The sequence below is a fragment of the Spea bombifrons genome, chromosome 3 (genome assembly GCF_027358695.1).
Source record: "Spea bombifrons isolate aSpeBom1 chromosome 3, aSpeBom1.2.pri, whole genome shotgun sequence".
NCBI classification, from domain to species: Eukaryota; Metazoa; Chordata; class Amphibia; order Anura; family Pelobatidae; genus Spea; species Spea bombifrons.
This window is the reverse complement of record NC_071089.1, coordinates 12190534-12204543: the sequence shown is the minus strand read 5'-3', so window position 1 is coordinate 12204543 and position 14010 is coordinate 12190534. Positions and strand designations below refer to the sequence as shown.

At 39.9% G+C, this 14010-nt stretch overlaps 1 protein-coding gene across 2 annotated transcripts in view; it reads left to right on the top strand.

The window, feature by feature from the left end:
- The first annotated feature begins 3577 nt into the window (after positions 1-3577).
- Positions 3578-14010, top strand: part of LRPPRC (leucine rich pentatricopeptide repeat containing) — a 58468-nt gene continuing 48035 nt past the window's right edge. For both annotated transcript variants that reach the window (XM_053461254.1, XM_053461253.1), the window contains exons 1-11: positions 3578-3720; positions 5038-5240; positions 7366-7488; positions 8168-8289; positions 8415-8473; positions 8741-8827; positions 8952-9078; positions 9408-9552; positions 10136-10290; positions 10718-10823; positions 11086-11193. In XM_053461254.1, coding sequence (XP_053317229.1) covers positions 3626-3720; positions 5038-5240; positions 7366-7488; positions 8168-8289; positions 8415-8473; positions 8741-8827; positions 8952-9078; positions 9408-9552; positions 10136-10290; positions 10718-10823; positions 11086-11193 — 1330 coding nt within the window. In that variant the 5' untranslated portion in view covers positions 3578-3625. The remainder of the gene's footprint in view (positions 3721-5037; positions 5241-7365; positions 7489-8167; positions 8290-8414; positions 8474-8740; positions 8828-8951; positions 9079-9407; positions 9553-10135; positions 10291-10717; positions 10824-11085; positions 11194-14010) is intronic.

The window sequence follows — 14010 nt, the reverse complement described above, 5'->3', positions numbered from 1 at the left end:
AACCCTGCAGAACTGAAAAGGTCATATTGGAAGCTGTATGTTCACTCGACAAGTCGTGTATTAACAATGTAGCCACCATCATTCCCATCAGATATACCGGTATATAAGATACGTTCAGTGTCAATCGGCTATGCATTTAAATGTGTTGTCGAGTCGGTGATTGTACAAATCCAATAAACTTGATGCCAGGATACAGTTTACCATCCGTTCTGCAACCATTGATTCATCAAAATGATGTCTCAAAGGGACCCATACCCATATTTAGCTGGAACGGCACGGATAAAAGCTTAGAGCTGGTAAATAATAGCAGGCTATTAAAAACCCACAGAATTAGGAATAAAAAAACTTTTACAGCAAAGTTGTTTGGAGAACAATAAAAGACTTTTTTTCTAAAAGCTTTGTAAAATGTCAGCTTTAGACAGATAATTGCATAGCACAGACTACCTTCACTTCAGTAGGATGATTTAAATAATGCATTTTAAATAATAATAATCAAGTATAAGACAACATGTAATGTTACGTGTCACTGTGTAGCAGATAAAAAGCTTATCATGACCAAATATGCTTGTCTTTGTGGCACTCCGGTATAATTACTATGTTGGTTAACAGAAAAGTTAACTATTCCTCGCTACATCATCTATTTGATGGATATACGAAGTGCTTGGAAAGACTGAAAACAACATTGTCTCTCATTCTTTGAAAGTTTTAAGCAATCATAAAAATGTCTTAGGTAACGCAAAACAAAGTCTTTGAGAAATATATTGAAATGCGGTATAAGACATTGGAAATAGGCGTGCCACCCAGATCCAAATGACATATTGTCAAAACCAGATCTAAAACAAACTGAATCATAACAAGTCCGTGGAAATACACTTTATGTTGACTCGTAAAGATAAACTTAAGTTTCTTTCTAGGTTAAAAATCTAAATCAGTATTTTCAGCTAACTTGATAGAAAGCTGTTTAGTTGGTTTATGAACCTAGTTAATGTGAAAAAAGAAATCATAACTAAAACATATAGACTTTTCTATGGGTTATGTTCAAAGATGGCATAAAGACAATGTAAAAGGACATAGTAAATACAGATTATAATGTAAATACTTTATTTTTTATGGTGGCTATTTAAATAGTAATAATAGATTTTGTTAAACGTGCGTGACCACTAATGCTGACATGACTGGTCACATGATATGTAACTCTATATGTTACCTAGCACAAGATGACTCCCAAACTATAATGCCAAAAAACATATTGTTTTAAAATAATCCATTTACTTTTTTTATATATAGAAAAAGGCACGGACTAGTACAGGAGGTTCTGGGATTAGATTAAGTTGGTGCTAGCTGGTGACTTGAGTTTAAGCGTGTTTTAAAACATCAAGGGGACATTCCAGCCATCATGTGCACTTGTGTGTATGTAGTGTATATGATAGCTAAGTACACTACGCATTATTAAGGACCAATTCTTCTTACAGCCCTTCATACAAGAGAAACTTACTCAAACATTTCAGGCTGCAACAAATCAATGCAAATTGTAGTGTGGGAATAGTGCATTCTGTGACAAGAATTAAGTGAATGTGTTATTCCTATCATGCTTGTATTTTGAAGATTTGAGAGGAAGCATTAAGACAGGGAATTAAAAATGGAACCTTAGTAGCTTTTTTGCACAACCCTATGCCTAAAAACCAATGAAGTTTCACATGTTATATTGTACATAACATAAAAGAGACTCAGTCCTGGTGAAAGAGTTCATGTGCTATAAATGGGAATCTCTTGCTGGAAAACTCCATCTTCTCAATATTTCCCTGACTCCAGAACAATTTTTTTCATAACCCAAGTTTTATATCAGGCTTTCAACATAGCAAGCGCACTGCGACTGCCCAGTTGTTTGAAAGAGATGTTGTCCGTGAACATCTATAAATCATTTTTATTTTAAGTGCTATCCGGGTTTGGTCCTGTAGTAAGTCTAAGCCAGAATATGCCACCACCGACCTATGGTACCAATTGTAATCACGTTGGCTTTTCCAAGATAGGTAGACTGTCACACTTGGAGAATGAAGAACATAAATTATGGTCAACTATGATGAGGCAGACTCTGGAAGTCACCATGCTGATCCCATTAAATGCATTGATCAGGAATAAATCCAAAATAAAGGAGCAGAGGCTCAGCACTCAAATGGTAAGGTTATTTCACACAGGCATCTTTAATATTGTATATTATCATGCTCTAATTTTGTTATAGTAATATTTCTAGATCATATATTGTCTTTATTTGTAGTAAAGTGTTGATTTTAAACTTATGTACACTTGTTTGATTTGATTATAGATATATATTTGTAGTATATTTTTAACTTCATTTTCATATTTATTCAGACTTTTAATATAATGATATTTATATATACACATTGACTGGCTATCTTTGCACTGTCACTTTATATATAGTGACTGTTATGTAGGATCGGGTGTGTCCGACCCTTTAATCACTTGTTTTTGCATAAATATTTGAGCGTGTGCACTTATGTTTCTAAGGCTTGAGAAAGACCTGTGTGTCGAAACGTTGCCTGCGTGAAATAAACTCACCTTACCGTTTGAGTGCTGAGCCTCTGCTTCTTTATTTTGGATTTATTGAAGGATTTGGTGGTACCCTGGCTCGTGCACCATCTCACAACTGAGATTCTGACCTTTTTTTCTTGATCAGGAATAAAGGATTACACGTTTCTTAATGATTAATTGAAACAAATTATATCTTTCCTTCATCGTTCTTCACATAAAAAAGGTTTAAGGTCTTTGAAGGGTTTAGAATATATTATTATTTATTGGTTTATACAGGGACATCATATTCAGCAGCGCTGTAAAGTGAGTAAACAGGACATAATAACCAAGGAGAGAAAATCACTATCATAGCAGGCCAGTAAAAATGGATTATGGCCAACAAACTGTGTGAGAACAAGAGATTTACAGCGTCTTGAAACCAGATCCGGGTGTTTAAGGGCCCAAAGCACTTTTACCAAAAAAATGCTATACTGAGATTTGGAAGTAGTACAAGGAACATGAAAACTGGGAATTTTTCCTTAAAAATGGGTTATATTGCATCTGTTACTATTTGTCAGATACTTTGTTACTATATGAAACATGTTTTAATGCAGTGTGCTGTAGGGCTAGAAGTGCTATGTGATTAGGAATTAGTTAATGGGTTTAATGAAAGGGTTTACAGCTCTTTAGTTTGATAGCCTTGTTGGCATACGTCCTTCATCATGCGTTGCCCTTTAAATCATTCACTTCCACTCCTGCAGTAACCCCAGGGTTTAGTATAACTTAAACTCGTTCCCAGGGATAAGAGATGGTCGGCCCATGTTTTTCAGCCGGTACCATTTTCATTTACGAAAGGGGGGCCGCTAACACTATGCGTCTTAATCACAGAATGTACGCAATTACGTTAGTTATAATGCTTTTTATGTCAAGACGAACTAACGAATATCCGAAAGCGCGTTTCCACGGGGGTCTCTAGAAGCGCTCCGTGACAGAAGTGGTTGGCCGTGACGTCACGTGCCCTCCTCTTCCTGTGGTCTGTCCGCCGGCTCGTCACGTGTTCCTGCTGTCCTTGGCCAGCGTGGGTTCTGTGATCATCATGTCTGCACTACTCGCAGGAGCTCGGCTCATCCTCCGCTCTGGATTTTACTCCCTGCCGGCATCTCATGGCCGGATCACGCCGGGCCCGGTCAGGTCAGTGGTCTCACCAACCCCGGGTGTGAATAAAAACGTGAAGTGGGAGATAGAGGCCCTGGTGCAGCCAGCGGTTCACATGTAAACATGACATTTAGCCAGGAGGACCTTCTATTTGCCCCGGATATTTTATTGCTCCTGTTTATTGAAGGATCATAGAGTTGTGCCGGTGTTACAGCCCAGGGGCAATTCTGTATGTGGGGGTTAATACACTTTACATGACATGTCCTTGATGGAAGGGGTGCCTGTGACCCTGTGCATCTTCCACATGTGTGAACATCCTACAGAACAGACTGGGAGGTGTGTGGATGTTCTGAGTGTTTGTGGACAGAATAACTCCCATCACACACAGAAAGTGGAACTAAACAGTACTAGCTGAGATTGCCTGGATTGTTTTAAATTGGTGTTAATAGGAAAATGTTTATCTGATCTGCCTCGTGGGTTAATGTTGGATAATAGCCCTTTGACCTCTGGCACCGGTAAGGTCATACACACCTGTTCTTCCTGTTTGCTCTCTAATACATCTGCAATGAGTTCCTAAAACGCTGCGGGGTAAGGATTTGCTTTAAAGACCTTTTACGCGGATCATCTAGGATAGGCACGTGTAGTCGTAAAAGGGACTTTATTGGCTAAGGGGAGAGTTTGTATGAGAGTCGTGGTTTCAGTGTCTTGGCTTTGCTATTTGTTATGAAGCTCCGGTGAGCATCCGCTACAGCAAGAGCTTGGTTGGCCCTGTATGCTGTTTAGTTAAATCCATGAGATTTTTTCCCCCTTACATATTGAATTATACATTATGCAGGGCCAGCTGAGCCCTTTACGCTGGAGAAACTTGCTAGCATTGGCTTAATGATGAGCAAACTGATATCGCAACCTTCCTATGGTGAATAAACCCTGTTTTGTTAAATTCGGCAACATTGATGACCCCATTGGGTAATATAGGCAGCATCTGTAGGGCGTACATATGAGCTCTTGTATTAGAAGATAGCTGCGTATAAGGGACACATACATTACCCCGGTGGATCAAAGTTGGGATTTTGGTTTGCTGTGCAGTTAATAATGTACCAGCAATTCAGTGTTTTGGAAGTCATTATGAATAAAGTTAAATTTTAGTGTAAAAATCAAGCAGAAATCTGAACAATTCTATTGGTTGCTATGGTGATTACTCCACCCTTTAAACCATGATTATTGTTTATATAACTCTTCTAACGTGTAAATTGGATTAGTGCTTCCGTCTCCACCTCTTTGGAGGCAAATCATTTTCTGCCCGTAGTTACTTTATATTGTGTTAACCGCCTGTCTGTCCCGATCCCTTTGCAGGTACCTTCTCAGCTCACCCAGGTTTTGTGCGGTTGCCATTCAACAGAAAGGAAGCAGCAACGATGAGCCGGTGGCCGCGGTACGGCACAAACAGGCTCAGCAGTTTGACTGGGCGCTCAATAAGCTGGACAGCTCGGTCAGGAGAACCGGCCGGATCACCAAATCACTTTTATTAAAAATCTTTCACGATGTCTGCAGAACAGGTAAAAATAAAGTCAATGTTTGCCACTCTCTTCCTTCTGCTTCTCCAATCGCGGTGGTATCTACTGCTGTAGACACTTTGTCCGGCGGGTGGTCCTTCACGGGGTTGCTCCTCTATTTCTGTAAAGTGTCTTTTGCAGCCAAGTGTTTTGTAGTTCCCCAGCCTTAAAAACCCTCAAGACTCCTAGATACATCAACATGTCGCTGAACATGGAAACGGTCTTTTATTTAATTGACGGCCATGTGGAATACCGAAGAATGTTTGCTCGCGGTGCTGTTCGTTTATCTGGCACCGGTGGTCATCAAAGTAGATGTTGTAGGTCACACTTCCAATAATGCGGATCTCAAGGATTCCTGCTGACCCGTGAGTCCCCATCGCAGAAAGTACGAGAGACCTGCGTCTGATTGCAGATTGGGCGTTCACAGGCTTTGTGACGGCATTTAACTTGGTGCATCCATAGGCAGTAGTGCTGACTACGCTCCCTGTATGGACACGTTGCCTTCACCTGAATCGCAGCATTAAGTAGTATGTCGGCAAATCATGAGGTACATCTGTAGGTCCCTAAAGGGGGAGCCACTGCGGCAATAGCGATAACATGGGGTGTCGTGACTGAATTTCTTAAAGTGATGGGTTATCTTCCTTGGTTATCTAATTTTTATTCTCTGTGGTAAAACTTTAGGAATGATGAATTCTGCACATAATGGCTTTTAAAGAACAAGCCCTAGCTATGTATTTTTATCAGTGGGCTACCTGAAAGGATATGTGTCGACAAGACTTTTTTTCCCACAATAAAAATCCTTACAGTATACCAGACTCTGTCTAACCTCAAACGCGTTGTGACATTTAATGCAAAGGGTAGATGATATGGTAAAGCCCTATTGTGACAACATGGTCGGTTTTTCTGTTCTCGCCTGTCCGGATGCAGTAATGCGTAATCCTCTGTGCCGCTGCTATGGTCGACGTCCGTTCTTGCAGTAAGGGTAACCCCTTCAATCATGCAGGCTTTTAGCGCGGCTTGGAATTCCCTATTAGTATAGGAACCAGTGGAAGACAGCCTATGTTCTTCTGGTTTGGATTATTTTTTTCTTCTAAGACAACCCCATATTGCCTCCGGAGCGCTGTTTATCAGAGTCTACCAGGGTTATTTGGAAGAGGCCAAGGTCTGTGTTGCTGTTTCCATCTAAAGAAGAGGCCGCTGAGGTCCCAGAAGCATTTACCTCTTTAATGGACATTAATGTGCAAACATGATGTACAACTCATTTTTGACAAAAAGCAAATGGATAGTTTTCGTAATTTAAATTGGTTATGGTAAAAGCAGTGACCGTTCACCTTGGACTGAGAATAAAAAATACTCCATGTGTTCAAAAAATATCAGATAGGTAGCCCAGGGCAAGCGATGTCCCATGTGTCCTCTGTGGAATCTTTTTCTTCTCGTGAACGGGCTACCAACAGTTGGGTTAATTAAACGAAGGCAGAATAAAGCGGCCAAGAGACTATTGGGCTGCCTAGTGCTAAAATCGGAACAAAAACACATGGAGTCTAAAAATTGAAGGAATTGATGAAAGCGCATCCAATGGAAACCCAACTGCTGATACCGAAGGATGTCGCGAGCAGACATTACGGTTACAAGAGGAGAGCAGGAAAGACGAAGGATTCCCGTAAAGACGTGTAAGCATTCCTGTGCTGCTTACATGATCACACTTTAGGTTTTGTGATGCTTATCCACTCTCGATATCAATTTAAAAACCTGCATGCATTTTTCTATTAAAGTATCAAATTAGGAATTTTGATGCTCAACCGTTACATTTTATTTCAAGACCTCCATCACATTCCGTAGTTCTGTTATGCAACGAGAGAATACAAAATGACCAATAAAATGAAAACTAATAATTAAAATCATGGAAAATGAATGATCACGTGGACACGCGTTACGATGTAGTGGTTATGGAAGGAGAAGAGGGCCCTCTGTTATGCCTTCTTAAATCTGCAAACTTTCACGTTCCAAGGTTTTATTAAAATGTGTATTTATCTTACTGTTTGGCACTGGCTGCGGCGTGCTCTCTTTATTATATTGTCTTTCTCTGCTTTCTTGCGTTGTGAGAAGTAAGAATGAGCTGTCTCTGCAGGTTATCCCAGCAGTAACCAAGCTTTGCTGCTCCTGAGAAGTTGTGGTTCTTTACTGCCGGAACTACCCATGCCAGAAAGAATGGAAATCGCACACAGGATCTGGGACAAGTTACAAGAATTGGGTATGTTTAACAAGAATATTACTGCTATTTTTCTTCGTCGTTATGGTATATGTAACTATACGGTCCCCTTCTGTAATCTAAGGTTAATAAGGGGCATTGTTCGTTATTCACAGAATATATGAAATTATTTATGGATTCTTTTATTACCTAATAAATTTGCATTAAAATATTTTAACCTGTATGTAAAGTATGGTTCCTTTCCTGAAACCAGGAAGTGTGAGCAGGAGACACACTGAGGTCTGTTGTGATTGGTTGGAACAGCAGCCAATCACATGTATGGTAGTAAAAAAAAAAAAAAAAAAAAAAAAAAAAAAGGAAAAGAAATAACATTCAGGTAGCACACATGTGATTGGCTGCTGCTACTCCCATTGATTTCAGTGTCGGCTCCAGTTGACTAGAATAAGAGTTCTACAGATAATGCGCAATTATCTCTGGTCAGCAACCGCAATTAAAGTTTTTCTAACTAAAGTACTGAGCCAAAAAAATAATAAAACTTCATCGTTATGATACCCGTGTTGTTCAGATAGGGAGTCCTATATGACAGCAACAATTGTATACGATTTTACTCCTAGTCACCTCGTTTAACAGCTTTTAAAACAATTACTACGAAGCTTAATGTTGACATATCAGAAAATAAGATAAGCCACTAATGCGTGTAAATTGCTTAACTGTTCCTCAGGTACGGCGTTTGACGTGAGCCATTACAACGCTCTGTTGAAAGTGTATCTTCAAAATGAACACAAATTTTCACCCACCGAGTTCCTCGCTAAGATGGAGGCTGCCAACGTCCAGCCTAATCGGGTTTGTATGTTTTTATTTTCCATTAAAACTCTGCTTTATGTGCAGTTTTATCTTTTTGCAAAAAAAGCACACTATATCCGGACCACTTAGAATTGTGTTTTTATGCATTTTCTCTCTTTTTTTAGGTCACTTATCAGAGACTGATAGCTGCCTATTGCAATGAAGGCGATATTGAAGGTGCAAGGTAGGAACAGCATGCTTTTATATAGTATGTGTTTGTGAAAGATAAATCAGTGCTATTCAGTTCGGCATCACAAGATCAGTGTACAGGAGGGATGTTTGTTTCAAAGAAGGAGAAATGTTAGAACAAGAGACCATAATCTAAAACTAGAATGAAAGTAAGTTAGTTTTACTTTGCCGAGAGGGTGGTTAATAAGTGGTGGTTAATGTCTTCGTTTAAAACGTTGTCTGAAAAATAATCTTTCATCCATCTCATTTTTTTTTTCTGTAGCAAAATTCTTGGTTTTATGAAGAACAAGGATCTTCCCATCACAGAGGCAGTGTTCAATACGCTGGTTACGGGGCACGCCAGAGCTGGGTAAGGTGGTTAGCGAAAATACAGCTTAATAAAGTGCGACAGAACCCGATTTTCAGGGGGTGGAAAAAGTGCAATACGTAAAGACAAAGCAATGCTCCTAAACATCTGTTTTTATTTTTTTCAGGGACATGGAAAACGCAAAGAATATCCTTAACGTCATGCAGGGGGCAGGCGTAGAACCCAGTCCGGACACTTATATTGCCCTTTTATCCGCGTATGCTGAGAAAGGCGAAATTGAAAGCATCAAACAGGTGCGTTTCTTCAGTTTTTTCTGAAAATACTTTTTTTGCCGGGGCAGTTTAAAAACCTGATTACGCATTAAAGTTATATAGACTGGCTACAGAATTAACCTATAATCCCTTTTTTCCTGTTGTAGACAAAGGCTGGAGGAGCTTACTGTGAGATTTGCTATATTCAGGGGCGCCATTTTTCTGATTATAAAATTCTAATTCCGGGGAGGTTGTGGGAGAAGTTCTGAGAGTAGAAGTAGCGTTTGACCTTCTTTGAAATCCCATAAATAGAAGTTGAGCATTGATTTCTCCTCTGACTACCTGGCCTTATCTTCGTATGTTCTCTACAGACCTTGGCAGATGTGGAGAAGAATGAGGGAAGCCTCACTGACCGGGACTTGATGCAAGTTATCTGGAGCCTGGCAAAGGCTGGATATCCTCAGTATGTTCAAGATATAATCGAACAAATGAGACACGACAGAGCCTACAGGCCAGGTAACTGTTCAAAGATGAGGGGCCTTTTTTCGTTTTCTTTTTTTTTTTTTGTTCTAGTGCACTGTTTTTTTATTTTTTATATGGTATCCACATTTTTGTTTTACGCTAAAAATGCCCCAGTGGAGCCAAGTACCTGAAGACTTAGTTTTCGGTGATGGAGTTTGCTGTGCCTGTTGGCCTGCCCTCCTTCCTGAAAACTTCAGTGGACAACCCCTATGAGGGGATTCTAGAAGATCCAGCACCCTTTAGGCTTCAGTCAGGGGAGGACAGGATGGATTGATGATGGATATCCCCACTTGAAGGATGCAGCTTATGAAGAAGAGACTGGGGGATCTGGTGTTGACTGTGGCCCTACAACAAATGGAGCACCTTCTCAACTTTTTTTCACATGTCAATGGGAAGCAACAATTATCTTCATGTGGGGATATGCAGGCCCTTTCTTCGTCTCTTGTAGGAAAGGAAGAAACATTTGTTCGTTCTAAATATAAAAATGTTTAATATCCTCAATCTGCAATTATTGTATGTTTTAGGTTTTGTTGACGCTCTTTGTGTGAATATTACATTGGTCTTTGGTCTCTTGTAGATGCGATGAATCTCTGCTTGAGTTTAATGACTCAAGGCTTTGAAGATACAGCTTTCCAGGTCTTAAAGGCCTTCTCTGCACCACACGGTGGTCAAAATGGAGATGCTATTCAGCACGGAAGCTTCTTCTTGCGCCACTGCGTGAATCTGAACATGGTACTGTCTGTTTTCTTACCTTTTATCTGCTGTGCTGTATTTTTACGTGTTAGGTCTGTAGGCAAAATAGAATGCTAACTAATTGTATTTTGAAAGGTTACTTTATTATGGTTGCTACTTGTAGTGCTTGGTTTTTTTTTTTCTTTAGGAACCTTGTACAGGTTTCTTCTATATCGGGGACCTTCTGTAGATTTATAACTCCCTTTTGCCCCTCTGCCATTCCCACTGTTGGGGAACATGCTTATCAGACATCACACTGTCCCAAATGGTTGGCCAACTCTAGTGTTTCCTGATAAATCTCGATGAAGCCATTATTCCTAGGACATTTAATGGCATTGTTTGGTGATTATTGGCCTCCTCACATCCAGATTAGAAGGAAAGTTATAGCAAGTCCTCAGTTTGTGAAATTCATTGTTTGTGTTTACAGCCTGCGAGTAAAGTGAAGAAGTTTTGCGATGCATTACAAGAAGCCAACTTACATTCCTCACCTCTGCAGTTTGCTTTATACTGTGCTTTGGAATCTCAAAAATCAGGTATGTGTTGGTATTCGTCCCGTAAAAGAGTTTTTTGATCCTCCTCAAATAATATCTTTACCTGTTTAATCCTTGGTGTGTTAAAGTGACTACATTTAGGTCACCCCAGGGTTCCTAGCCTTCTACCTCCTAGGGCAATTATTATTGATCTACTTGGTTCCATATTAGCTATACGTCCCCAAGGACAGAACTACGTTATACATTTATGCTACACATCTCCTGAGGTTTTAAGATTAATGTATATGTAATTTGTGCGTCTCAGGTCTGGCATTTGATCTGATGAAGATCGCTAAAGAGGAGGGCATGCCTGTTAGACCCCACTTCAGCTGGCCTTTGCTGGTCCATTACCAGAAGGAGAAGAACATACAAGGTTGGTGTTTCCTGTTAATTTACAGCTGCTCGTTTAAAACATAGGATACCAAAAAAAGGATCATGTGTTGTGCGGTTAGTATAAGGGCTTGATCTAGAACCGGCACAGTTGCGTTGGGCGCATGTAGTCTCTTAGCCCAGGTGCTCTTAGAATTTAAAAGGTTAAATTGGAATCTCCTACTAATCTGTCACTTATTTTGTCACGTTGTATTCGTAGTTAATGTGCGGCAGTATTGACAGTTAAAGGAAGTCTACTGCCAATCTTGAGATTCCAACCTTCCAAAATGGTAAACGACACACTAAAAAACTGCCTTATGGATTCCTAAGTGCGCCTAAGCATTTATAACACACTTCCTTCGTTACACATGGGACAGCAGCAAAGTGGGTCTGCAAATGAATCAAATGTTACCCCCCCCCGTAAAAACTACAATTTCTTAATTCTTCGGTTTGTGTTATTGGTAATTCAAAAAGAGTAATCCCGTAAAATATGCTTTTAAGAGAAGTACTTTCCCCTTGGGAAACAAAACCATGTCTTCTTCCATCTTATCTCGCTGTATAATGCGCCGTAGATTGAAATGCAGAGTTGTTAGCGTGACATCGGGTGACAAACAAACTACACAAACGAGTAAAAAATGGGCTTTTAGCAGACTTATTCATATAGCAATTTTAGCTTAAAGTATATGTTGGCATTAGGCTTGGAAAAGCAGACTCCAGTCTTTCGTAATTGTTTCTGGCTGTGAGTTTCATATTTTTTTAAGACACTTTATGGAAGAATTATATCGTTACTCTGCTGCCCCCCCCCTTTACTGGACAGAGTTTATTGTAGCCGTTATGTATTGATCGCATAGGTTGCACACTTCTAGTGATCCAATATTCTGACCAGTTGCTTTGGATTGAATGAAATAAGAGCGCTTCATCAAGGATACGTAAACCTTGTTCTCCTATGGGTTTAGTGATCGTAACATAGGACATATTGCAGGAATGCTACTATTAGCACATAAAAGAACGTTTCAGTTCCCTGATTTTACCATTCATTGTAAAGGGCCGGCCCCGGTGAGCTTCACCCGCCTGAGGATGTCTTTAAGGCTGCCTCACTTACGGCCAACATAGTTCTTGCAGGGGGAGCTTTAGGCGGCCAAAAACATTAAGCAAAAACACTTTTGATCTCTCCCTGTCTCACAGAAGTTTGTTTTTTAACCACATTAAGGCCAACATGGAAACTTTCCAGAAGCTGTTTCAGTTTATGTAGCAGCATCCAATCAGTGCCATTTTTTGCGTCACAGGGCAATTAAGAATTCCCTGAAAGATTACGTCTGGGGTTACATTTTACTTGATTATTTCTGGACGGGTTTGGATCTTCTACACTCCTAAGAATCTTAAACTGAATATTATGGATGTATATGCTCTGGAAATAAATGATACAATCTATTTTCCTCTCAATCTGCTTTTATTTGGTTTATTAATTAATTTGGATCATATTTCCATTTTTGGACCTTTTTTGTGGTGGCTTGGACTTTTACCTACACATGTAATACCCTGGAATTTAGTTATATCTCGGTGTATTGTTATCTTCTACCTGTGGACAGTATGTACCTACTCGGCTTCTTACAATATGGAACAAATGAATTTTCATCTTCCCATTTTATATTTCTACTGTTGCGTGTCAATTGTCCTTCACAATCCTTTTTAAATTATACCTGATACATCCAAAAAGATGTGGTTCCGGTGCATTTGTGTATATACCTTTTTATTGTCCTTATTATAGGCTGCACATTTTCCTCTAATTTTAATCTTTAAATTGTGTGTCCTATAATTGGGGTTTAGATTTTGTCAGTGTCCCTGCACCTTATCCACAGACCTCTTCTGTGCCCCTGTCTCCTTTGCCGCTTCTTCGCTTGTATCTTCTTGTTCTGCCTTCTTTCTTCTGTCTTCCACTTATCCCTGTGTGTTTGACTTCTCATGGACTTCTTCCCCTCCTCTTATTGAAGGAACATGGGAGAGGCTGTCCCCGTGACTCTGCTGTTTTGTGGAAGTACTTTTAGAACCCCAATATTAGACAGATTTGGAGCGAAAGATGCATTTCTGTGCCTCAAACCTGTCTGCAACATGTGGGCTTCTTAGGGTACTTCTTCAAATGAGCAGAGTCACGGGGACAGCCTCTCCGCTATATATATATAAATGGAATGGATAATACTGTCTTTGTCAAGACGTTGGTAGTTCTGATGAACTCGTATCTTTCTCGCAACACTTGATCATTCAGAGCAGTAAGAGGTTTTCATTGCTGTCAGTTGTAGCTGCGGGTGAGAGCGTGTGCCTAGTGTGATCATGGAAACAATACTTGTTTAGATTGTAACTTCTACTTGAAGATTTACCTTTCAAGCGTTTGAATGTGCCAAGCAAATGTCAGAGTCTGCGCTGACAATCCTGCGGCTGAGACGCCAGCGATCGATGCGCACAGCCTCATTAGCAGAAATAGGAGTCATTTATAAAGTGGTGTCTGGAGAAGCAGTCTGTCAGGGGTTATTAACTCAAACCTCCTGAGATCAATGCGGTGACACTTACCTGTTACATTCTTACATCACTTAACTCCTTAATGACAAAGCCCGTACATGTACGGGCTCAAAATGCATTGTTTTCAATGGGTTTAAGGACCGCCCATTGTCCTTAAGGGGTTAAAATAGTCTGATCACAAAGCAATGTGTCTGTAAGTACATTGAAACAGAACACCTTTAAGAGGAATGTTCATATCAGAGATAAAACTATAACAATACATCATCTTACAAGTACATGATCCTTTCTCCTTTTGTATCAGTATGTA